The following is a 27,019-nucleotide window of genomic DNA, read 5'->3' on the forward strand; positions in this document are numbered from 1 at the left end:
GCTTTAGTGTGATGTTTGCAATTCTGGTAAAGACTTGTTTGACACTGATGTCTGGTTTCAATATTGATGGTTACAATTGTAGTCCAAAGATAGAGATGAGTGCTGAAAAACATTTCCCAACATTTAAACATTAATTTCAATGTGTGCTTTTTACTGCCACAGAAACTGAGATTGAATGTCTTTGTTTAACCAGACAACAACATTTGTGCCGGTGATTGAACTTGTCTCAATTTCCAGTCTCGAGTGACTGAACTGAGTTTTTGGACGGTTTTGGAGCATGTCTCTGCATTATGGACATCCACTTCTTAGGCCCTCTGTAATGAGTAGACCCAATCTGGGGGTCCAGGGGATCACTGCACTCTGCATTGTGACCAGCAAGCGTCCTGTGGCAATTTCTTCTGGGCCTGCGAGCAGGTAATCCATACCTGCGCACAAAACACACTTCATTATGTTTTTTATGTTTGTTTTTTTTTTAATGACAACCATATTGTAGCATAAGTGCACATATTTGCCTGGGTTTAGAATGGGGCAGGTGCATCCGCGACTGGTCCAGGATAGAGGAAAGATGCTGACTGTGCCAGAGTTCAGTTTTACCAGACCCGATCGTAGGACCTTGCGCACTTTGACCTGCACTTCTGCATGACTGCCCTTGTCATGAGCGGACATGACGCTCGCCTTTATGACTGGGGTTGACACAAATGTTGTAAATAACCAATGTGCTTGAATTAGATGACTCAAAACACCCACAATAAGGAATGCATGCAGTATTATTTCTTACCATAGTCATGTTTAATCTTGCAGAGATCAGACACACTTCTTAGCTTTCTCTCCTTACAGATGCACTTTCCTGTGCCGACATGCACAAATACAGGAAAATTTTGACCAGCACATTTTGAACACATTCTACTCTATCTGCATTCCAAAAAACAAGAAGCTGTGAAAGGAATTTTGAAAACTTTTAAGACATTATTGTGTCATATGTTTTGTTTTGGAGGCTCACTGAAGCTGTTCACAGCTTTAGTGCATGTCCCAAAGATAAACTTGTATTGTGTAACTTGGAACAAACCTGAGGTGTGCAGCAAAGAGACTGCTTGTTCTTTCTGCCACCGTGTCTCTTCATCCACAGTGAACTGAGAATCCAACGCAGGAATTTTTCCACCGATGGGTATATTGAACAACTGATTCTTTGCATCGCTGCAAGAGCCCAATTAGGAGTCAATCAATTTGAATTTGATTTTCATGGTCACGTGTTAACAACTTCAAATAGCTGCTCACCTTTCCAGGCACTGCCCATTGATGGGATTACAGCTGTTGGGGCATGTGCAGGCTTTGCACCCCTCAGCTCCAAAGCCCCAATAGCCATGTATACAATGACTGCAGCTTGTGCCCCCAACACCAGTTTTACACTTACATTGCCCAGTCCGCGGGTGGCACCAGGTTTCTTCATCTCCAGGATGTGGAGACAAGGAGCCTTGGGAATCACATCTGCATCCTGAAAGAAAACGACACTCATTTTGAGTATACGTATTGCCATTAGAAAGGTATGCAACACAAGCAGAGGTGGGGAGTAATGCGTTACATGTAGACCTACTCCATTACATTTACTTCAGTAACTTTGCGAAAAATGTACTTCTGAGCAGAGGTGAGTAGTAACATGTTAGATGTACTCCATTACATTTACTTGAGTAATTTTTTAAGAAAATGTACTGAATGGTAGTTTAACTAAGCCATACTTTATACTTTAAGTAGATTTGTGAAGAAAAAACGCTACTCTAACTTTGCTACTTTAGGCTACACAAGAATCGTTACATTTTTTATTTTATTTTTAATATTAGATTTTTTTTTTGCTAGCGATGTCAACTTAGACTAGCTCTACTAATTTCACCAATGAGACGTCTAAACAGTAATCACAACTCCATTATACCAATCAGACGCAAGCTTGCTGTTCTATGATCACACCAGCCTGTTCAATCACGTGGAGTTATTAAAGCACGTTTAAAAAAATGGTAAAAAAATGAAGTACTTGATGTAGATTGCTGCGCTCAACATGAGTTGAAAGCGTGGATTTTAACCCCTCTCCCGGTCTTTATTTGGCACCGATTGACCATGGAAAAGCGGCGATAGGAACCTTTTAATTCCATAATAGCAACCATGAAGGAGCTATTCACTGTTCAAAGTAGTAAGTATTTTCTCCACTAGAGGGCCCTCATGCTCTTTGGGCAAAAAATGCTTCATTTCTGTCATTTTTTTCTCTTGTTGGAATTCAATAATTTTTTTGTTTTGTTTTGTATTTCTTTAGCTCAATGGTAAATGAAGAGTACTTATATAGCACATTTATCTAAATTGTTACAATGCCCAAAGCGCTTTACATTAGCACACATTTACCCTTTCACGGACACACTCACATACAGGCGTTGCCAACCCATTGGGGGCAAATTTGGGTTCAGTGCCACCTTGCCCAAAGGCACTTTGACAGTGGGCAGTCGCAGCCGGGAATCGAACGACTGACCCTTCAGTCCCAGGACAACTCGAGCTATCAACCGCGCCATGACCGCCCCAGTTTAATCTGGTCCTATAGATAACTTCGTGCTGAGGAAAAAAAAAGAAAAAAAAAATCTAATTTGTAAGCAATTACTCACAATGTTACTCATTACTTGAGTATTCTTTTCACCAAATACTTTTTTACTTGTACTTGGGTACATTTTTTGGAAGACTTCTTGAGTAATATTTTGAAGTAACACTACTCTTACTTGAGTACAATTTTTGGCTACTCTACCCACCTCTGAACACAATTCCGTTTGACCCACTTACGCTGGCAAGTGTGGGGGGAGTTGACAGGCAGGGTTGGTTGACGGTAGTAGCCTCGTCGACAGCGCTGGCATTTGCGCCCGAAGGTGTTGTGTCTGCAGCTATCGCAGACCCCGCCGCTTAGGCCACCAGTGGATGACCACGCTCGCTGAGAGAAGTGGCAGCTGTCTGCATGGTCATGGCACTCACACTCTGAGTGAAATTGGAAGTATAATTTCAGTGTTTCTCAAACCTTTAACGGCAAGCTACCGCAAAGAAAACTCTGCTCTCTGAGTACCACCGTTGGGGCCAAGATGAACTCATTGGCTCCCATTGACGGTGCTATACGTCAAATAGATTTTGACAGGAGGCTGGTAGCGAATGATCGCTGTCAGCCCTCCCAGACAAAATGGATTGAATGTCTATCAAGGTGAATAGAAGGCTTTTTGTTAAAATAAGTACAGTGCCTTGTGGAAGTATTCGGCCCCCTTGAACTTTTCAACCTTTCGCCACATTTCAGGCTTCAAACATGAAGATTTAAAATTAAAATCTTTGTCAAGAATCAACAACAATTGGGACACAATTGTGAAGTGGAATTAAATTTATTGGATATTTGGTACTTTTTTAACAAATAAATCCTGAAAAGTGGGGTGTGCAATATTATTCAGCCCCTTTACTTTCAGTTTAGCCATCTCACTCCAGAAGTTCAGTGAGGATCTCTGAATGATCCAATGTTGTCCTAAACGACTGATGATAAGTAGAATCAAGTCTCCGTATAAATGCACCTGCTTTGTGATAGTCTCTAGGTTCTGTTCAAAGTGCGGCGAACATTATGAAGAGCAAGGAACACACCAGGCATGTCCGAGATACTGTTGGGGAGAAGTCTAAAGCCGGATTTGGATACAAAAAGATTTCCCTTCAAACATATGAAGGAGCAGTGTGCAAGTAATCATTGAAATGGAAGGAATATCAGACCACCTTCTAAGCTTTCACCTCGAACAAGGAGAAGACTAGTCAGAGGTGCAGCCAAGAGGCCTATGATCAGTGTTGTTAATCTTACTGAAAAAAAGTAATTAATTATAGTTACAAATTACTTCTCCCAAAAAGTAATTGCGTTAGTAACTCAATTACCTGAATGTAAGAGTAATTAGTTACTTGGCAAAGTAATTGGTGCTAATTACTTTTTTTTTCCCCTCAAAAAAAAAAAAAAAAAAAAAAAAAATTGGCCACACTATGTGAAGTTTTTTGTGAAGGTTTTTGGTACAATTGGCCCAAGCCCAATTCTTTACCCTAATTTACCCTTTACCCTGAATCAACTGTTAAAAGTTGTTAAAATTGCTCCCATTATTGCATTTGTTCCCTTCTCTCTACTTTCGACATATGAAAGTTTTAAAACTGTTTCATCATTTAAAGATAGATTCAAGTCAAGATTTTGCCGATTTAGAAGTATTTTAGATAAAAAGTTACTTAGGTTCGCTAGGAAGGTTCTCTACAACAGAGCCGTCCTAAAAAGTCTACTGCTTTAAGATGGTGGCTGTCTACTAACGCATTTAGTGCCATGCAGTGTTGTTAATTTTACTTTTAAAAAGTAATTAATTACAGTTACAAATTACTTCTCCCAAAAAGTAATTGCGTTAGTAACTCAGTTACCTGAATGTAAGAGTAATTAGTTACTTGGCAAAGTAACTAGTGATATATATTTTTTTTCTCAAAAACAAAACAAAAACAAAAAAAAAACACAGGTCACACAATGTGAAGCTTAAAGGGTTTGGGGGACAACTGGCCCTAGCCCAATTCTTTACCCTCAACTTAACTAGACAAAAGGGTATTGCGATAACTAGCTAGTAAACTTTGCTATGTGTGGAAGTCATTTAAAGTTGTGAATCAATCGTTAAAGTTGTTAAAATTTCTCCCGTTATTGCATTAGTTCCCTTCTGTCTACTTTAAACATGTGTAAGTTTTAAAACTGTTTCATCATTTAAAGATAAATTTAAGTTAAGATTTTGCCGATTTAGGAGCATTTTAGATTAAAAAAAAATTACTTAGGTTCGCTAGGAAGGATCTCTACATCAGGGCCTTCCTGAGAGGTCTACTGCTTTAAGATGGCGGCTGTTTACAAACGCATGTAGTCCTTAAAACATGTTGGCAATGCAGCAGTGTCTGTCTATTGCATCTAGTTCTATAATATGATATCTACCGTGTCATGTGGGTGTAGTTTGTCGGCTATGGCTGCAGTCAGGTATTATTGGAGCCACCTAGCATCGCGGTTGCAACGGCGTCTTCCCCACTCCTGCTCTGCTCTCGTCCCCGTGAGTCCGTTTCTCTCAGACTTTTTTTTATTCAACCAACTTAGTAACGCATAGTAACGCACGCCTTTCCCGCCTCAGTAACGGTAACGGCGTTGCCAAGATGAGAAAAGTAATTAATTAGATTACTCATTACTGAAAAAAATAACGCCGTTAGTAACGCCGTTATATTGTAACGCCGTTATTAACAACACTGCCTATGATTACTCTGGATGAACTGCAGAGATCTACAGACGAAGTGGGAGAGTCTGTCCATAGAACAACAATCAGTCGTACACTGCCCAAATCTGGCCTTTATGGAAGAGTGGCAAGAAGAAAGCCATTTCTCAAAGAATAATATTGCACGCCCCAAATTTTAGGTTTTTATTTGTTGAAAAGGTAGAAAATGTCCAATAAATTTCATTCCATTCACAATTGTGTCCCAATTGTTGTTGATTCTTGACAAAAATTGAAATTTTATACAGTGGGGCAAATAAGTATTTAGTCAACCACCAATTTTGCAAGTTCTCCTACTTGAAAAGATTAGAGAGGCCTGTAATTGTCAACATGTTTAAACCTCAACCATGACAGACAGAATGTGAAAAAAAAATCAGAAAATCACATTGTTTGATTTTTAAAGAATTTATTTCCAAATTAGAGTGGAAAATAAGTATTTGGTCACCTAAAAACAAGCAAGATTTCTGGCTGTCAAAGAGGTCTAACTTCTAACGAGGTCTAACGAGGCTCCACTCATTACCTGTATTATTGGCACCTGTTTTAACTCATTATCGGTATAAAAGACACCTGTCCACAACCTCAGTCAGTCAGTCACACTCCAAACTCCACTATGGCCAAGACCAAAGAGATGTCGAAGGACACCAGAGACAAAATTGTAGACCTGCACCAGGCTGGGAACACTGAATCTGCAATAGGTAAAATGCTTGGTGTAAAGAAATCAACTGTGGGAGCAATTATTTGAAAATGGAAGACATTCAAGACCACTGATAATCTCCCTTGATTTGGGGCTCCATGCAAGATCTCACTCAGTGGCGTCAAAATGATAACAACAACGGTGAGCAAAAATCCCAGAACCACACGGGGGGACCTAATGAATGACCTACAGAGAGCTGGGACCACACTAACAAAGGCTATCAGTAACACAATGCGCCGCCAGGGACTCAAATTCTGCACTGCCAGACGTGTCCCCCTGTTGAAGCCAGTACACGTCCAGGCCCGTCTGCGGTTCACTAGAGAGCATTCGGATGATCCAGAAGAGGACTGGGAGAATGTGTTATGGTCAGATGAAACCAAAATAGAACTTTTTGGTAGAAACACAGGTGCTGGTGTTTGGAGGAGAAAGAATACTGAATTGCATCCGAAGAACGCCATACCCACTGTGAAGCATGGGGGTGGAAATATCATGCTTTGGGGCTGTTTTTCTGCAAAGGGACCAGGACGACTGATCTTTGTAAAGGAAAGAATGAATAGGGCTATATATCGAGAGATTTGGAGTGAAAATCTCCTTCCATCATCAAGGGCGTTGAAGATGAGACATGGCTGGGTCTTTCAGCATGACAATGATCCCAAACACACAGCCAGGGCAACAAAGGAGTGACTCCGTAAGAAGCATTTCAAGGTCCTGGAGTGGCCTAGCCAGTCTCCAGATCTTAACCCCATAGAAAATCTGTGGAGGGAGATGAAAGTCTGTGTTGCCCAATGACAGCCCAAAACATCCCTGCTCTAGAGAAGATCTGCATGGAGGAATGGGCCAAAATACCAGCAACAGTGTGTGAAAAGCTTGTGAAGAGTTACAGAAAATGTTTGGCCTCCATTATTGCCAACAAAGGGTACATAACAAAGTATTGAGATTAACTTTTGGTATTGAGCAAATACTTATTTTCCACCATGATTTGCAAATAAATTCTTTAAAAATCAAACAATGTGATTTTCTGTTTTTTTTTTCTCCACATTCTGTCTGTCATGGTTGAGGTTAACACATGTTGACAATTACAGGCCTCTCCAATATTTTCAAGTGGGAGAACTTGCACAATTAGTGGTTGACTAAATACTTATTTGCCCCACTGTATTTATATGTTTGAAGGCTGAAATGTGGTGAAAGGTTGGAAAGTTCAAGGGGACCGACTACTTTCGCAAGGCACTGTAAGTATAGTAGGCTAAATGTTCAAAAGAGAAGGCAGCACTTCTATTTTTTATATATATATATATATATATAAGTGACAACTTGACCATTAACACAGCATTTTGATTTTAGGGGAAAAAATCAAATGGTAATATACTTTAGGATTGTGTTAAATTGTATGATGCCTAGAAATTGTTTCTAAATATATGTAGAAACCGTTCGAAAAGATTTAATGTCCGTATTAAGTCTTGTGCAGTTTGGATTGAACTGTAGCCTTACTTGAGTAATGCACTGCAGTGGATTAAAAAAGGTTCCTTAAACATTTCATTCTTCTGCATACTACTACTAGAGAGAGCTCACATACTAGTGGTGGTACTTGTACCACGCTGCGAATCACTGATCTACGTTGTTTGTTTGGCCACTCACTCTGGCATGGGTTTGCATCACCACTACTGCCATTGGCAGGCCTCCAAGGACGGTCATTGTAGAGTGGCGCACACTTTTCACAGTGGAAGCCTGCTGTGTGGTGAGTACACACACATCGACCAGACACCTGCAAGCCACATTTTCAGTATAACCTCATTTCAAACATATGAGGTTTTGAAACATACACACAGACACTCTATGCAATCCAATGCAAAATCCTCACCATGTTACCATCCAGTTGTGTGTCTTGGCTGCTGTGGCGAGCTAGACAAAACTCAGCATGTCCGTGGCACAGGCAAGTGCCTTGTGCCAGTAAATTGTAAACAGCATAAGGTCCTGTCGGTGAAGCAGATGTAGGCCCTATTTGTTCTTTTGAAGGCGGCTGAAGGTGAGGACACTTCTGAGCTTTTAGCAGTCTGACACGCAGGTTAGTGAGGGTCAGGCGTGCAAGAGCCTCTGGACTGTAGGGGTCCAGCTGTTTTGAATTGCTGGGGTCAAGTATCCGTAATATCACCTTGGAAGAGACAGTGCACAAGTCGGAATCTGACTATCAACATGGTGAAATACTAGATCATGACATCGCTTACCTCTCCACCACTGCAGGGTGCTGCGCTGCTGTAACGGGATGTACACAAAGAGCCAGGCTGATTAAAATCATCAGGTAAACTAAACTCCATGCTACAGTTGTGTGCAAAGACCTTTAGAACCTCCCAGGACTTCCCAAAGTCTGTTGATCGCTCAACGGCCATCGCAGCGGGCCGCGGCGACTGGAACAACAAAACCAAGTGGGACAGACAGAAGTGTGTTTTCAGGTCCAGACGAATCTCATCCTGCATCCCCTGCACAGTGGGATTCGCGCTTGATTCCCACCAGGTGTTTGGATACAAGAAAGGATCATCATTCATGTGACTAAGTGGGTGGTGACAAGTGCTTTGCTCGTGTGAGGTGTTCCCGCAACTCCCTGAGAGGGTGATGAGAGTCCTGCCAGTAGCCAGGTTCTGAATGGGTGGACTGCAGGCATGATCTGCACATCTGGAAACTGAAGCAGAAATAAAGTCAGTGTGGTTTTGTGATGCTTTATGATTAACATTTAGAGCAGAAAGACACACCTATGATACAATGGCTAAATTTACTGTAACTCTTAAACAATTCATTTGGTTCTACTTAGTTCATATTACTTACAATCCTTGCCTTTCATTGCAAGAGGCGAGGCAGAAATCTATTCCTTTGTAGGGTATTATAGCAAAATGTCACTTAAACTTAAGAACCTTTCTTTGAGAAAGTAATGTCAGGGGGAAAAAACAACTGAAAAAATTACTTTGACTTTACTTGACAGTAATTTGTGCATGTTGTCTGGACATGATTCTGGAGTTAACAATATGACAAATGGCAATATTCTTTGTAAATTGTTCTATGAATAATAATAAAATAACTGTATTCAATAAACACTTCATATGTCGCTAAATTCCCCAGCACAAATAAGTTCAACAGAAAAGCTAATTGATTACTAAAGTGCACGGTTAACGCTCCTGCTCACAATGGTCAATAGTGTTCTATCTGTGTTATTTCAGACATTATTTCTGTTTGAAATGCTGTGTGAACTTTGATCCATCCATATATAGAACCCCTCAGAAATGTGGCATTTATCAGCTGATCGGTGGATATTTTCAACTGAAACAGTTAACTGGACAAGCATTTCCCTGAGTAGCATAAAAAAATAATCTGGTTCATGTATGTCATGTGGAGTTGTTCCGAATGAATATTCATCAAATCACATGACTAAACATGTTATGAATAAATAATTAAAATACATCATAGACATAAGATATAATGCTGGCCAAAAGTATTGGCACCCCTGCAATTCTGTCAGATAATGCTCAATTTCTCCCAGAAAATGATAGCAATTACAAATGTTTTGGTAGCAATATCTTCATTGATTTTGATTCCAATGAAAAAACACAAAAGAGAATGTAAAAAAAAAAAAAAGTCATTATCATTTTACACAAAACTCCAAAAATGGGCCCGACAAAAGTATTGGCACCCTTTGAAAATCATGTGATGCTTCTCTAATTTGTGTCATTAACAACACCTGTTACTTACCTGTGGCACATACCAGGTGGTGGCAATAATTAAATCACAATTGCAGCCAGGTAAAATGGATTAAAGTTGACTCAACCTCTGTCCTGTGTCCTTGTGTGTACCATACTGGGCATGGAAAAAAGAAAGAAAACCAAAGAACTGTCTGAGGACTTGAGAAGCAAAATTGTGAGGAAGCATGGGGAATCTCAAGGCTACAAGTCCATCTCCAAAGACCTGAATGTTCCTGTGTCTAACGTGCGCAGTGTCATCAATAAATGTAAAGTCCATGGCACTGTGGCTAATCTCCCTAGATGTGGACGGAAAAGAAAATTGACGAGAGATTGTGCGGATAGGGGATAAAGAACCACGACTAACATCCAAACAAGTTTAACCTGTCCTGCAGTCAGAGGGTACAACAGTGTCAAACCGTACTATCCATCGGCGTCTGAATGAAAAGGGACTCTGTGGGAGGCTACCCAGGGAGACCCCACTTCTGACCTAGAGAAATAAAAAAGCCAGGCTGGAGTTTGCCAAAACTTACCCAAGAAAGCCAAAAACGTTTTGGAATAATGTTCTCTGGTCAGATGAGACCATAAGCAGAGTTTAAGGGAGGGGCCAGGGTGGCCAGGCCCTCCCTGGTGGCCGAAAAGTGTCATTGCATGTAATTGACGTTCCTATATATCTAAAAGTTGTAAAGCAAGAAAACAAACAACAAAAATGAATGAAATGAACAAAAAAATATTTTTAAAATGGGTCTAAATTATTTTTCAAACAGATCATGTGACTAGCACCTTAGACGGTCATTTGCTTTGCATATCATTTTCAAAACAAAACAAAAAAATGGGGTGGGGGGCATTTTATTTTTTATAAATGATTTTTTTCTTTGATTGAAAATATATATTTTTTTTATTATTGAAGCCCCTTTTTGGGGGGATTGAATGATTCAGACACAAATGCCCTACCCGTAATATGGCCCATACACAAAAAGAATTGCTAAAATCAATTAAAACTTTATTTTTAATGAAAAATTAAGTGTCCAAATGCAAATTTTTGAGTCTCAAATATTTTTTCGCATTCAAAAACTTTTTTCTATGATCAAAAAAAAAAAGTTTTTTTTTTTTGGATTGAAATGATTTTTCTTTTGAATATATATATATATATATATATATATATATATATATATATATATATTTTTTTTTTTTTTTTTTTTTGTATGAAACAACTTATTTTTTGATTGATTAATAATGACACAAATGTCGTAGCCAAAATGTGGCCCAAACGCAAAACAACATTACTTCAATCAAAAAAGTTGCTTCAATCAAAAAAATTGACTTCAATCAAAAAAGTTCAAATAAAAATAGCTTTCAAATGCTTTGTTTTTGAATTTCAAATTTATTTTTGCGTCCAAACACATTTTTTTGATTGAAGTGACTTTTTTTTTTAATTGAAAATATATATTTTGATTGAAGCAACTTTTTTTTTTTTTTTTTTTTTGATTGAAGCAACTATTTTTTTTGTTTTTGATCGAATCATAAAGACACAAATCTACTTCCATATGGCTCCGCCCAAGGGATACAATTTTTGACTGAGGTAACTACATTGGCACGACACCGGCGGGCGTACCATACTCAATGGATGATGATCTTGGTGAAAAGTATAGCTGTCCTACCAGCAGCCTGATTTAGAATTCCCCTCAAGAATGATGGGAAACAAAACAAAAAAAAAAACGCTCATTTTCAACTTATTATTTTAAATGTTCTTGTAAGTAAATTTTATTGCTGACACTGCGTTTCGGGGTCATCAACATGTTGTGCCCGCCCTGCCACAAAAGTCAAACTCCGCCTATGGATGAGACAAAAGTAAAGCTTTTTGGGAAAAGGCAGGTTTTCAGTTTTTACAGGAAAATAACAAGGTCTTCAGAGAAAAGAACCCGGTCCCCACTGTCAAACATGGCGGAGGTTTCCTGATGTTTTGGGGTTGCTTTGCTGCCTCTGGGACTGGACTGCTTGACTGTGTGCATGGCATTATGAAGTCTGAAGAATACCAACAAATTATCCAGCATAATGTAGGGCCCAGTGTGAGAAAAATGGGTCTCCCTCAGAGGTCATGGGTCTTCCAGTAGGACAATGACCCAAAACACACTTCAAAAAGCACTAGAAAATGGTTTGAGAGAAAGCACTGGAGACTTCTAAAGTGGCCATCAATGAGTCCAGACCTGAATCCCACTGAACATCTGTGGAGAAATCTGAAAATGGCAGTTTGGAGAAGTCACCCTTCAAATCTCAGAGACCTGGAGCAGTTGCCCAAAGAAGAATTGTCTAAAATTCCAGCAGAGCATTGTAAGAAACTTAGTGATGGATACCGGAAGCTGTTGTTCACAGTTATTTTGTCTGAAGGTTGTGCAACCAAGTATAAGGCTGAGGGTGCCAATACATTTCTGCGGCCAATTTTGGGAGTTTTGTGCCATATGTTAATGATTTTTTAAAAAATTTCATTATCTTTTGTGTTTTTTCATTGCAAGCAAAATAAACGAAGACATTACTACCAAAGCATTTGTAATTGAAATCATTTTCTGGGAGAAATTGAGCATTATCTGACAGAATTGCAGGGGTGCCAATACTTTTGGCCAGCAGTGTATGCTTACAGTCATATGTATTGATTTGTTCAGATCACTACAAGTATGTTTTGTTCATGGGACTTGGCTATCCAATGTTTTGCGTTAACTGGCCAATCAGAACAGGCACATTCTGATGTCATCAAGAGCCAGCATGCTGGCCTTGTGGGGATGAATTTGTAATTTGTTAAACAATCCCAATGGTAGCAACATAGAGAATGAAGTCTGCCAACTCACCCCTGTTTTAAACCAATATGTTCCGATAAAGCCCCCAACACACACGCACACTGTACAAAGCAGCTCACCTGCTCCACTCCTCGGCAAAAGCACAAACACCCAAATGAGAGCCAGCAGCCGCATCTGATGTCTCCCTTTCCCAAACATTCTAAATTGTCTCGCTCGTCTTTTAAATTTGTTTCCAAATTTCACACTGCGACAAAGACTCTCCGGGAGAAGAAAGGGCTACTAGCATCATGATGAATAGACAATAACATGGCAACGTGGAATTGGTCCAACGTCTGTTTGTAATCTGATGTTAGATGCGGACAAATCCTACAGAACCAATAAAAATATGAGGATTGCAGTAAAAATCCTGATGTTCCATGTGAGAATTAAGTACAAAATAATTCCATGTTGTCCAGCAGAAGTCATGGATCCTTCTACGGGGAAAAAAACAATGCAAGTGTAGTATTTTAGAAGCAGAAAATAGTTATCTCCTCAGCTCACATTCAAAGCAGCACTGGAGTGGTGTGTGCGCTCTATTTATCCATGTAACACACCCACTAGAAAGTCTCCCCACACATGCGCGCACCGTGGGAAGACAAAAGATGTTGATGTGTTTTTATTCTGCTCTACATTACTGCTACTCATGCCACTGTGACTAGTTATTTTCCCCAAAACAAGCTCTGTTTCTGCTTCTCTTGTTTTCCATCAGCCCTAATTTCAAATTACACGCCTTTTAGAAACCAAACAGTTCGAAACCTGAAACCAGGATAAAAATAGCCCCCAGAGCAGTTTAATTGCACACTGAGATACATCAATGATTTGACAATTAAATTGTCTTCCCCTCAACACTACTGGCTGGCTGACTAATAAAAATCATCCTGTCCCTCTTCATCATGACAAAATGATTTTTAAAAAAACAATGCTATAGGCTGGTAATGGTCCTATTAAAAATAAATTCTGTTAACCACATCAAGATGCTGCGCAAGCGCCAGCCAGGCATATTTCACCCTCTTTACAAAATAAACAATGTGTCTTTCCATTTTAATGGCTAAGCCTCAACTGCAGGTATCCAAGAAAGCAGGATGGAGCCGCATACACAGCTTTGATCATATGTGACAGGTGATGCCAGAAGCGCATTACTAAATCAAAAATTTTTGGTGGGGTAAGCTTACCGTGAACTTTTTTGCTCACAAGCCATTGTGACTAATGGCTTCCTACAGTTAGTAGCCCCTAAACAAAACCTCTTGATTTACTATTTGTAGTCAAACTACATCCCAATTGAAACTGGGGCAGCAGTAAACTATTGTTTTGATTACTGACTGATTATTTTTGCAGTAAGTAATCAAATGTAAATGGCAAATTATTGCATCAGCATGTAACTACTCTAATATAAACATCATTATCCATCTTGAAGTGTTTAAGCAATATGTAAGTGCAAACTATACTTATTCGTTAATTATAGACAACCTTTTCTAATGAATGAATTATAGAAAATCACAAAGACAACAATTGAATGGCTATTTTTAACATATAACCTAAGGAATTAGCTTTGCCAAGGTGGAATGTGAAGGTTTTCTCATTGTTGAAAATGTTTCAACTAGAACAGTCTCAACACAATCCCAGGAAAATCTCACATGAAGCAAGCCATGTAATTTGTTTTAAATTGCCCTAATTTGTGCTTTATTATCCTTTAATATTCAATGGAGCCTCTTCTTAACCTATTGGCACAACAACATGAGCATTCACAGCTAGTCTGTAATAGTTGCCAAACGCTAGTCACAGTCTATAAATCCACTATCCACAATTTAGTCTTCAATGTACTGTACAATAGACTTCACAATGAAATGACATGACACATTCCCCATTCACAGCGTCACGCCTTCCCGAAGGAGGCCATCCAACAATCTGCTTCATTTATTAGCAGTCAGTCACATGCAGCGATCTAACGCCAGATTTAGGTTGAAAAAGTATGAAAGCTGTACTGCATGCAAACAGGAAGGATTGTCTCAGTCGAGGATTCAAGGTATATTTTTATATTTTTCGTACAATGCATGCATTTTTAAATGGGAAAAAAAAATCAATGGGAGAAATTAGCCGCTACAGCATTAGCATTATACTTCGCAATACAGTATTTACGTAAAACAAATGCTACCTGCACATTTTTTTTTTTTTGCTTTCAACCAAGAACTGAGACTCTTTTAAACCCATATCTATAAAGAATTCAGGGATTTAAGCATTTATTCACAAGAATTTTCAACAGAAAAAGCTCTTTGTTTATCTTACTGACTAGCCTCATAGTTCGCAATATTAATGTAAAATAAATGCTAACTGCACATTTTTTTGCTTTTAACCAAGAATCGAGAATCTTTTACGTCCATATCTATTAGGAATTCAGGGATTTAAGCATTTATTCACAAGAATTTGCAACGGAAAAAGATCTTTGTTTACCATACCGACTAGCCTCATAGTTGGCAATATTTACGTAAAATAAATGCTACCTGCAGTTTTTTTGCTTTTAACCAAGAATCGAGACTGTTTTACGTCCATATCTATAAAGAATTCAGGGATTTAAGCATTTATTCACATGAATTTTTTATGAAAAAAGCTCTTTATATATGGTGGCCGCTAATTTCCTTACTGACTAGCCTCATAGTTCGCAATATTTACGTAAAATAATGCTACCTGCACGTTTTTTTTTTGTTTTGTTTTTTTTTGCTTTTAACCAAAAATTGAGACTGTTTTACGTCCATATTCATAAATAATTAAGGGATTTAGGCATTTATTCACAAGAATTTTCAACGGTAAAAGCTCTTTGTCTGTGTTTCCACTCAGTCAGCTTTGAAGGAAATAGGCGCCCTATGAATCTGCCCCACTCACCGTCAATACATTATGAAGTCTATGAAGGTACCTAAAATGCTTATTGTTGGAACATAGGAGGGAGTTGATGTCCCTGGAATGAACTCACAACACAATGAACACAAGCATGGGGAGAGCATCAGGGGTGGGACGATGCACATAAACTCACGATCCGATGCACCTCGATATGCCATGGTCACGATACGATATAGAAAAAAATGATTTTAAAAAACTATGTATTCAAAACTTCTTTATTTTTGTTTCAGTTGCACATGCAAATGCAGTACAGGCTACTGTATAAAGCAGTCGCAAAACGCAGTGGCGCTTACCGGTCATCTCACATTATATGGATTTCAGACTGCCAAACACTATTATCTAGAGTGGGGGTGGGCAGAGTATTCCACAAAGGGTCACAGTGAGTGGGGGTTTTAAAGAGGAAACCTTTTTAGCAATCTGGTGTCTTGCAAGCGCGATCAGTTGATCACAGTCAGGTGCTTCTTGTTTAAGCAGACACCTCATTGGTTGAACTGTGTGCTGAATCTGTTGGAACTAAGACCAGGACCCACTACAGCCCTTGAGGACCAGTTTGCCCACCCCTGATCTAGAGCTAGTGAAATACTCCCCCCCCCCCCCCCCCCCAAAAAAAACACACAAAAAAAAACTGTTAAGAGCCAAACACTGTAGGAAAGCTATTATTTCTAAATAAAAATGAATGTCCTCATAGAACTTGTTGCATTTTGTTCATATAGTAACACAAGCACATTCATATTTCTCAAAGAAATAGCATTAGCATTCTCAACACTGTTGGCCTTTTGGGCTTCAAGACCACTTGAGCGCAAATGAACCACCATGAAGCAGCTTCATTTGCCCATCACTGCTCAATCTCTCACTTCCCTTGGAAGAGACAGACAAGTTCTGCTGCCACCTGCTGTCAACACTGTTGTTGTCCCAAAATATTGCAACTCATGCCTCCCGGTACGCAATGCGGTGCTAAGAATAAAAATAACTAGTTCATGTTCAGTACTGATTATGTTTTTCAGTTCCAGTTGTTTCATTAATTATTATTTAGTTTGTTTTTATGTCATAACTTTAGTCAGACGTGGGTAGTAACGCGTTACATGTACTCAGTACCATTTACTTCAGTAACTTTTTGAGGGAAAATGTACTTCTAAGACAAGTTTTACTAAGCTATACTTTTTACTTTTACTTGAGTAGATTTGTGAGGAAAAAATGCTACTCTTACTCTGCTACTATGGGCTACACAAGAGCTGTTACATTTTCCCTCTTTATTCTAAATTTTTTTTTTTTTTTTTTTTTGCCAGCGATACCAAGAGTAGAGACGGGCCTGCTGTATTACCGGGGTAGCTCTACCGATTTCACCAATGAGACGTCGCAACAATAATCACATGACTCCATTATACCAATCAGACGCAAGCTTGCTGTTTTAGCTTCACGCCAGCCTGTTCAATCACGTGGTGTCTTTAAAGCACCCTAAAAAAATGAAAGTTTTTGATGTAGAGCGCTGCTCTCAACATGACTCGAAAGTTTTTATTTGGCACCGATTGACCACGGAAAACCGGGAGATATGATCCTTTTAATTTCAAAATATTAATTATGAAGGAACTGTTCACTATTCAACCTAGGAACTATTTTCTCCACCAGAGGGCAGTCATGCTCTCTGGAAGAATAATGCTGCAGTTATGTATTTTTTTTACTCTCGTCGGAATTCAATGATTTATTATTATTATTATTTTTTTAATTTATTTTTTTTTTTTGTATTTCTTTGGGTTAATGTGGTTATTTATTGGGTTATTGTACTGTATCATTATAACAGCCCATATAGATAACTTTGTGCTCAGAGAAAAATACCATTGTTTAAAAAAATATAAGCAGTTCAGTGGCGCCCCCAGGGGGTGGCCAGGGGTGGCCACGGCCACCCCTATAAATTTTTTGGCCACCCCACTGGCCACCCCGCTTGCCAGTATATCGTTAGATTGTTGTAGCATCAGTTATGCATCATCCCAAATGCAAATCTGCCAGCACCTGCTTTTCCCCAGTAATTATTTTGTTAAATGTACACCTTATGCCTAATATATACATAACACAATAAAACAGAATTGTTGTGGAACTCAAAATGTTGACTGGACAGTAATGGACAATGCACATTAAATCATTAGTAACATCAAATATTACACAATACACCAAAGTATATCAGTAGCCATGTCCTTAAGTCTTTCTGATAGCTTTGCCCTGACCTTTTTACTGCAATAATATCACGAAAACCTGAAATTATGGCTTTTAGGGGCAGTTTACATGGCGACTCTGCGACACAAAGACGCAATGACTGAGTAGCGGACTCGCCTCGCGTGCATATGGTTTCGGCGAAGACCAAAAATTCTGAATCCTGCCTCCAAAGTGGAAGAATCCGGTTGTGGGGGGGCTTCCTCGGCATGCATATCAAAGGCTCTTGCGGCGCGACACCGCACCGTAACGTCAGCACTCGTACACTTGGGCGTGCGCAGTGGTGCTACTAAACATTAAAAACAGCAAATATGGCGGAATGTCGGCTTTGATTTACTGCTTTAAATTAAATATGTTGAACGTTTCAAATTTTTTGCCTTTTTGAACAAAAGAAAAATGACATTGCGTCGAGTGGGCGGGCATATTTTGAGGGAGCTTCGTGGGGTCAAAGTGCATCATTCTCTGTTGCCCTGTAAATCTGCACTGCCCCTTAGGGTCTGGCATGAATACTACATCGTTTTCATGCAAAGTTGCGACATTGTTCAAATGGAGACGCAAATGCAAATTTGAAATTTTTCGTATTCTCGGAGAGTCACCATGTAAACGGCACCTTAGTTTTGGTGTGCCACCCCAAGATTTTAAGTGGCCCCATCTGGCCACCCCTATGAAAAATTTCTGGAGGCGCCACTGAAGCAGTTACTCGCAATGTTACTCATTCATGAATATTCTTTTCACCATATACTTTTTTACTTGTTCTTGAATACATTTTTTGGATGAGAACCTTTACTTGAGTAATATTATTTTGAAGTAACGCTACTCTTACTTGAGTATGATTTTTGGCTACTCTACCCACCTCTGACTTTAGTTTCGAAACTATGAGTTTGAATGACCTTTGATTTAAATGCCTATTACTTGTCTATCCTTGTGAAGTGGGTGAAAGCCTGTTCTTCAGAGCCATCCTCATGAGCACCACAAAATGCCTGGAGGCTACAAGTTATAAGGTTGTAAGGTTAATACTGTGATTTGACCAAAATATTTCTGGACTATACTAGTAAAATCAGTTGGCATTGCATTTAGCTATTATATTGCTATCCATTTTTTTTTTCAAACTCAATGCATAATGTGACATTATTAATGTGACGTATCACGATACGTCAAATGATATTTCTTCCTAAGTCAAGAGACTGTGCATGCAGTACAGTTCGGGTGAACTACCATTCTACGGAAGGGCCGTGTTTCCCCCACCAACTTGTTATTTATGCAAACTGTGCCACAAAGGGTCCCCTCCTTCATCAATGTGCAAAAATTTCTCGAGATAAAAAGTCTTTTTTTCGTTTGAAGACATAATATATGCTTTACTGACATTACAGAATGTGCAACAGTCATTGAGGTTTGAGGTAAAGGCTTGCAGCAGAGGGTGGAAATGTGGGCCATAAAATACTTTAAAAAGTGGCAATGCCACGTGTGAGTCATCTGCAGGTGGTCTCTCATTTTAGCAACCAAAATGCGAAAATACTCACATTAAAATTTTAATTGGCTCGTTAAAGGTAATTTGTGTGATGTAGGGAATAGCAGCCATGCCCCAAAACAATGAAGTCATAAAACCAGGATGACTTACACAGCACATGTTGCATTCTCACCATTTACTTTTCTACATAATACTTTGTCTCAATGTTGAGGACCTATCTTCATCACACAGCACCCGGCTGTGAGAGGTCAAATACCAGACAGGAAAGGTCAGGGGGATCTCCTACCTGCCCCATGACTGACTCTCTAATTGCGCCTCTTCTTCTCATTTGCACGGCTTTATGGGGGCCGGGGGTTTGTGATCTAAGGTCAGATGAACAGCGACTCCCACAACTTTTCCTATAATCCTCAGTGTTTGTTCAGAGTGCTCATACATGCGTGTATCAAGAACATGATGTCACTTTACACATCTCAACTCCATCCATGTCTTCTCTTGATGCTCATGTGTTCTCCTGTGGTTAAAGAGGATTAGTTGCCTGGAAGTTGGCCTCATAGGGCACACGGATCTGATCTTCATTTTTTCCGTAATCTATGCATTTTAACAGAAATACCAAAATTGCTTAACTTTTTGTATAGATAGAAGGTGCGTTTCACCCTTAAGGGATATGGGTGTGAATGTGTTTCTGTCACTTGATAGTTGGTACAGAACAGTACAAGTCGTACCAGAATTGGAAGACATTTCACACACCACCCTTCAAATTTAAAGTAATCCAGAAACATAATAGAGCTTGCAGTTTTTGAGAAAATGTAGTTGTCAAGAAAAACCAAGGCTGAAAAAAATAAAAATAAATAAACAAGACAAGAAAGCTTAAAATACATTTTTGTAGATACCAAAAGGCTGGTTTACCCCTTAAAATGCATTTTTTTCCATTTGTCCCAACCAAGGATGCAACAATACTCTGTTTTATATTGAACCTTTTGATACGCACTCTTCGATTCAGTACGCAAAAACATTTGATCCAAATGAAAAGCTCCTAAAATGTATTTTCCGAATTTATTTTTGTCTAGTCAACCACCAATTGTGCAAGTTCTCCTACTTGAAAAGATTAGAGAGGCCTGTAATTGTCAACATGGGTAAACCTCAACAATGACAGACAGAATGTGGAAAAAATACCCAGAAAATCACATTGTTTGATTTTTAAAGAATTTATTTCCAAATTAGAGTGGAAAATAAGTATTTGGTCACCTACAAACAAGCAAGATTTGTGGCTGTCAAAGAGGTCTAACGAATCTAACTTCTAACCTGTATTAATGGCACCTGTTTTAACTCATTATCGGTATAAAAGACATCTGTCCACAATCTCAGTCAGTCACACTCCAAACTCCACTATGGCCAAGACTAAAGAGCTGTCGAAGTACACCAGAGACAAAATTGTAGACTTGCACCAGGCTGGGAAGACTGAATCCGCAATAGGTAAAACGCTTGGTGTAAAGAAATCAACTGTGGGAGCAAGTATTAGAAAATGGAAGACATACAAGTCCACTGATAATCTCCCTCGAACTGGGGCTCCATGCAAGATCTCACCCCGTGGCGTCAAAATAATAACAAGAACGGTTAGCAAAACGGGGGGGGGGGGGGGCATAGTGAATGACCTACAGAGAGCTGGGACCACAGTATCAAATGCTACTATCAGTAACACAATGTGCCGCCAGGGACTCAAATCCTGCACTGCCAGACTTGTCCCCCTGCTGAAGCCAGTACACGTCCAGGCTAAGCCTGTCGCAATATGCAATAATTCCATTTATCGCGCGATATATAAAAATGAAGGCGGTAATTTTTCCGCTGCGATTTATCGCCTCACGTGCACGTGTGTGCGCACGTGCGGCAGACGTGCTGTTAAAAGTTCGTTACCAACTGCGCAAAATGCATCTTCGTTCCAGGTCCGGCAAAAACTAGCGCCAGAGCCAATCGTTCCCATTATATCCTATTGTTCAACGTATACCGGCCGCGTCAGTGCTCCGGAGTGACTGTGGACCATCTATGGCGCGCCGGTGTTGTTGACGTGTGGGCGCTGCCGTCAGGAGTGACATTTCACGCGGGGCGGCTATTTTTCGGCACAGCGCTGGATATTTACAACGAAGTCCGCCAAAACATTGTAACCGACTTGGCTGCTACGAATAACCTCACTTTGACAACGAACAGCTGAATGAAATTAAGAGCGCTGTGCTTCAAACTCGTCCTGTTTATGAAAGCCGTCATATGCTTGCGCGCACACACTAGATATCATGAAATGGCAAACTATATGTGCTTCGGTCCATGTCATTGGCTACGTGAGCCCAGAGTGATTATGGGACATGTAGTCCATATACTACATCGATGAATTCTAAACTGTCATTTGTCACATGAGGTTAAGAAGGCCAAATCAATCCATACCAGTGACTATAGATAATGTTGCAAATATTGTTAATTCAGTACGTGACACAGATGGATTCGGACCATAAATAGGATGTCTTGCTCATGTAGTAAACCTAGCTGCTAAGAGAGCTGTAGCAATCAACGGTGTGCCCTGCCTCACTTTACAAACAGTAAAGATTGTTCTCAGCACTTTTATACAATTTTTTCCCATATCAGTAAGAAGTAAGCACGTAAATATTATGCACTAAAATGCATGTTTATATGATGGCAATTTAATTTTTGCTCGTTAGCAAAAAAAATTAAAAAAAAATAAGAAACAAAAAATACAATTTTTTTTTTTTTTTTTTTTACAGAGCATTAAATGTATTGAATCGGCTCAAAAATCGTGTTCCCCTTATCAAAATTCGTACCGAACCATGACTTAACTGTATCGTTGCATTCCTATGGAACACTATTGCAGAAGCTATGACGGGAAATGTTTTCATTTTCCTAAATGCTTAAGTTATTAAGTGCAATTTTTTTTAATTAAACACATTTTATTTATTCTGTGTTTCTGTGCGGTATCAATATTGTTGTTTTTTACTTAAGAGGCAGGGTCTATTGTTTTTAGTTGTGATTTCTTAAAAAGTATATTTGAATTTAAGAGTAAATATTTATCGTGTTTAAATGGGTGTACTTGATCTATTAATATATACTGTATTCGCACTGTGTTATTGTAAATTGGTTAAAAAAAATTGGGGGGGGCGCAATAATATCGCATATCGCAATAATTTATGAGAATAATTATCGCACACTAAAATTTGTTATCGCGACAGGCCTAGTCCAGGCCCGTCTGCGGTTCGCTAGAGAGCATTTGGATGATCCAGAAGAGGACTGGGAGAATGTGTTATGGTCAGATGAAACCAAAATAGAACTTTTTGGTAGAAACACAGGTTCTCGTGTTTGGAGGAGAAAGGATACTGAATTGCATCCGAAGAACACCATACCCACTGTGAAGCATGGGGGTGGAAACATCATGCTTTGGGGCTGTTTTTCTGCAAAGGGACCAGGACGACTGATCTGTGTAAAGGAAAGAATGAATGGGGCCATGTATCGAGAGATTTTGAGTGAAAATCTCCTTCCATCAGCAAGGGCATTGAAGATGAGACGTGGCTGGGTCTTTCAGCATGACAATGATCCCAAACACACAGCCAGGGCAACAAAGGAGTGGCTTCGTAAGAAGGATTTCAAGGTCCTGGAGTGGCCTAGCCAGTCTCCAGATCTCAACCCCATAGAAAATCTGTGGAGGGAGTTGAAAGTCCGTGTTGCCCAACGACAGCCCCAAAATATCACTGCTCTAGAGGAGATCTGCATGGAGGAATGGGCCAAAGTACCAGCAACAGTGTGTGAAAAGCTTGTGAAGAGTTACAGAAAACATTTGGCCTCCGTTATTGCCAACAAAGGGTACATAACAAAGTATTGAGATGAACTCTTGGTATTGGTATTGACCAAATACTTATTTTCCACCATGATTTGCAAATAAATTATTTAAAAATCAAACATTTTTTTTTTCTTGATTTAGGTGAAAGATGACCAACTTTTAGATGTATGGGCTCAATACAAACAAATTGTAATATTTACTTAAAGTAAGTGGAAGAATCTGACACATTAATCTGTTAACTAGCCTTTAACACTCCAAAAAAGATGGAGAGAATTATTTGACTAGATTTAAAAAATAAAAAAAATAAAAAATAAAATTTAAAAAATTAGATTAAGACGTTATAAATTTGCAGTGGGAAAGTTCGTATAGGTCAATACAGATTTATTTTGCATTAATCATTTAGCGTATCAATTAATTAGGTTCATATTGCTGAGAAATGTAGCCCTGACCCCCATTCACCAAATATGTTTGGTCTTATTAATGTCCCGTCCCCAGCAAAAAGTGTACATGCATGTTATGCTATTATATTGTCCCTACTAATGTTTTGACTAAACATACGCCCTTGGTAAATATCCCATAATACAGTGAGGACAGCTGCGGCTTATAGTCCGATGCAGTTTATCTATGATCAAATGTCGTTTTCGTGTTAAATTTGGTGGGTGGCGTTTATGGTCTGGTGCGTTGTATAGTCTGAAAATTAAGGAATTATTATTATTGTGTTATATAGCTGTTTCTTGCAACTGTGTAATTACTGTATTTTAATAAAGATAATATTTCAAGTCACAGATCGTGTGTACCACAACATGCACACAACCCTGTTACGATGATCTTATCATGTTAGCAGAAAAAGAAGGCAGTGAATCACATGATACGCTGGACTTGAAATCATCTGTTTTCCAAAGGAATATGTAGAGCAAAATAATAATGTCCTCTCTTCTGCATTTCATGTTTGTAAAATTGTTAGCCTTGATGGAAGGTCTCCAGATTGTGCAACCCTGTTATGCAAATAATCATAATAAGACAATGCTTTTTCCCCCCTTGTTTGTCCTCTTGGTCAGCAGTAACAGTCCGATAAATAGCTAGCCTCTAAGCCTGAGAAAACGCTAACCTCAGTACGGATTTGCAACCCTTTTACTGTGAATATACCAAATACTGTATTATAAACACCAAATAGATCACTGTCATTGATGAATATGTAGCCGAAAATAAAAGATTTACATGGTTTTTCAAATTTACACTTGACTGCTGGGTAATCACTCCTTTAAGATGTCAAAACTCTTGCAAGACATTCCTTAAAGCTAATACACTTGAATCATATCTCTTGGAAAGGTGTTCACTTTCTGACCAATACTAGTACCGTATTGGCCCGAAAATAAGACGGCCCTGATTATAGGACGACCCCCTCTTTTTCAAGACTCAAGTTTGAAAAAAGACTTTTTGAACACCAAATCAATTTTTATACAGAAAATAATTACAGTACAACCGAAACAAATGATTATAACAATACTATATTTGAGAGAAAAAGCATGTTATTTTGCCCCATTCAAATCTTAATATCTGACCATTTAAATATGTAAACAAAAGTGCAATCACATTCATAAATGAATGGCTTCTGGTTTTTGAAATGTAAATAAACCAATCTATTGTGATAAAACAACAAAATTGCAATAACTGCATTAATCATCAAAGTGAAGTCTAACTGTAACTGTAGTCTTGAAACAAATCTGAATAAGGAAAAACATTGCAATAAAATAATGCAAACTGGTTAAACTTGAGAGTAGCTGAGATCTGTCATGGCAGAACATCGCTTCAATGATATCTGGCGCCATTTAGCGTTGTGAATGGGTATAATGTCTAGAACGCGAATATAAGACGACCCTCTCTTATTTCAATGCAAAAAACATCGTCTTGTATTCGGGCCAATACGATAATATAGCTTCTCTTTTCTTCCCAGTGACATCTGTTGTGTGTGTGAAAAAAAAAAATGTTTATCACAAGTAAAACAACTCCAATGAACACAAATCCGCTATTTTCTGTGCGCTAAGATACTGTAGTTGTATTCATGTGCGTGTGGATGGGCTAAAATAAAAGCCAAGAATTGATAGAAGCCAGATGACTAATGTCTCGATGAGATGCAACGGTACATTGCCAAACCAATAATGAGTGCATCTGAAAGTTAATGCATGAATATGCGGCTTCTGTTATAGCCATAAACCATTTCATATGTACAAAAGACGTCATTGCGATCCGTCTTAATAACAGAAAATGCAAGGAATGTTAAAGACATACTCACTTGATGATGCGATTTTAATTATAACCACCTTAAGATGAGCCCTCCATGAAAGCACCGGCTCACAAAAACATTCTGTTTGTTATAATTCTCAATCTGTCCATGTCTGACTTGTTTATGAGCGTTTTAAGAAACAAGCTCACTGAGGCACGCAAAAAACAGACCCTGGCACTTTCATTTCATTGCCCACATAAACAAAGTGGTTGTGACTGTTCTCTTTTGTGGAGTTGCTCGCCCACCAAGATAAAACATATCGACATGGCTCACACAGCAGTTTGTTTGAAGACTCAAACCAACATTTCCCATTACCTCAACATTTGCGTGGAAATAAATTGCTGTTAAACTAAGAAGGAATGTTTTTGTGTTTATTGTCCTGTTTTTAAATCAGTGTCCATTTAACTAGAGATAAAGTACTGAATACAGAGCGGATTGATTTCCATCCCACTGAATCACCAGGGCGTCTTTGGTCTGTGCCTTTTTCTGTTTGCCACTCACTGGGCTCTGAAAATCTGTTCAGATACAGTAACTTCATATACTTTTCTTTGAAAGTTTCAGTCAGTAGCTTCTGCTTATGTCGTCTATTCACAGCTCATGGAAGGTGATTTTGAGGATTTCTAACAAGTATCTTTGTTGAAAAACTGAGCAAATCCTAATATTTGCAGGCTTTTCTGAGTTTTACTGACAGAATTGGCTGCCAGTGGCGCCACCAGGGATGGCCACGGCCCCCGCTATAAATTTGTTGGCCACCCCGCTCTTGTTAAATACACACTTTTTGCTTAATATATACTAGAGCTGTCAAAATTATCGCGTTGACGGACGGTAATTAATTTTTTGAATTATTCACGTTAAAATGTTTAACGCATTTAACGCATGCGCGGAACGACCCACTCACCACCAGGACACCAGAGACAAAATTGTAGACTTGCACCAGACTGGGAAGACTGAATCTGCAATAAGTAAAACGCTTGGTGTAAAGGAATCAACTGTGGGAGCAATTATTAGAAAATGGAAGAAATACAAGACCACTGATAATCTCCCTCGATCTGGGGCTCCATGCAAGATCTCACCCCGTGGCGTCAAAATGATAAAAGGAATGGTGAGCAAAAATCCCAGAACCACACGGGGGGACCTAGTGAATGACCTACAGAGAGCTGGGACCACAGTAACAAAGGCTACTATCAGTAACACAATGCGCCGCCAGGGACTCAAATACTGACTGACTTGCCAGACTTGTCCCCCTGTTGAAGCCAGTACACATCCAGGCCCATCTGCGGTTCGCTAGAGAGCATTTGGATGAGCCAGAAGAGGACTGGGAGAATGTGTGATGGTCAGATGAAACCAAAATAGAACATTTTGGTAGAAACACAGGTTCTCGTGTTTGGAGGAGAAAGAATACTGAATTGCATCCGAAGAACACCATACCCACTGTGAAGCATGGGGGTGGAAACATCATGCTTTGGGGCTGTTTTTCTGCAAATGGACCAGGACGACTGATCTGTGTAAAGGAAAGAATGAATGGGGCCATGTATTGCGAGATTGTGAGTGAAAATCCCCTTCTATCAACAAGGGCATTGAAGATGAGACGTAGCTGGGACTTTCAGCATGACAATGATCCCTAACACACAGCCAGGGCAACAAAGGAGTGGCTTCGTAAGAAGGATTTCAAGGTCCTGGAGTGGCCAAGCCAGTCTCTAGATCTCAACCCCATAGAAAATCTGTGGAGGGAGTTGAAAGTCGGTGTTGCCCAACGAGACGACAGCCCCAAAACATCAC

The 27,019-nt window shown here is 39.3% G+C and overlaps 1 protein-coding gene across 2 annotated transcripts; it reads right to left on the bottom strand.

The window, feature by feature from the left end:
* Positions 1–27: 27 nt before the first annotated feature.
* Positions 28–25,362, bottom strand: si:dkey-202e22.2 (netrin-4). 2 transcript variants are annotated; one of them, XM_057844879.1, is made up of 10 exons: positions 25,250–25,362; positions 8,226–8,677; positions 7,862–8,152; positions 7,639–7,765; positions 2,812–3,000; positions 1,276–1,492; positions 1,067–1,194; positions 779–847; positions 513–683; positions 28–425 (listed from the first exon to the last, which is right to left on the bottom strand). In XM_057844879.1, the coding sequence occupies exons 2-10, from the start codon at positions 8,541–8,543 to the stop codon at positions 289–291; spliced, it is 1,647 nt and encodes a 548-aa protein (XP_057700862.1). In that variant the 5' UTR covers positions 8,544–8,677; positions 25,250–25,362; the 3' UTR covers positions 28–288. The 2 variants fall into 2 exon arrangements, with proteins under 2 accessions (XP_057700862.1, XP_057700861.1); XM_057844878.1 differs by lacking the exon at positions 25,250–25,362 and adding an exon at positions 12,637–13,054.
* Positions 25,363–27,019: the final 1,657 nt, after the last annotated feature.

Source organism: Corythoichthys intestinalis, chromosome 9, assembly GCF_030265065.1.
Source record: "Corythoichthys intestinalis isolate RoL2023-P3 chromosome 9, ASM3026506v1, whole genome shotgun sequence".
In the NCBI taxonomy this organism is placed as follows: domain Eukaryota; kingdom Metazoa; phylum Chordata; class Actinopteri; order Syngnathiformes; family Syngnathidae; genus Corythoichthys; species Corythoichthys intestinalis.

Bases quoted from the DNA above. Each gene is read 5' to 3' on its own strand.
- si:dkey-202e22.2 (XM_057844878.1), bottom strand. From the start codon at position 12,715: ATGTTTGGGAAAGGGAGACATCAGATGCGGCTGCTGGCTCTCATTTGG. The intron at 848-1,066 runs GTTTGTTCCAAG...ATGTCGGCACAG, and splicing joins CTCTTTGCTGCACACCTCAG to GAAAGTGCATCTGTAAGGAG. The intron at 684-778 runs GTAAGAAATAAT...TGTCAACCCCAG, and splicing joins CAAGATTAAACATGACTATG to TCATAAAGGCGAGCGTCATG.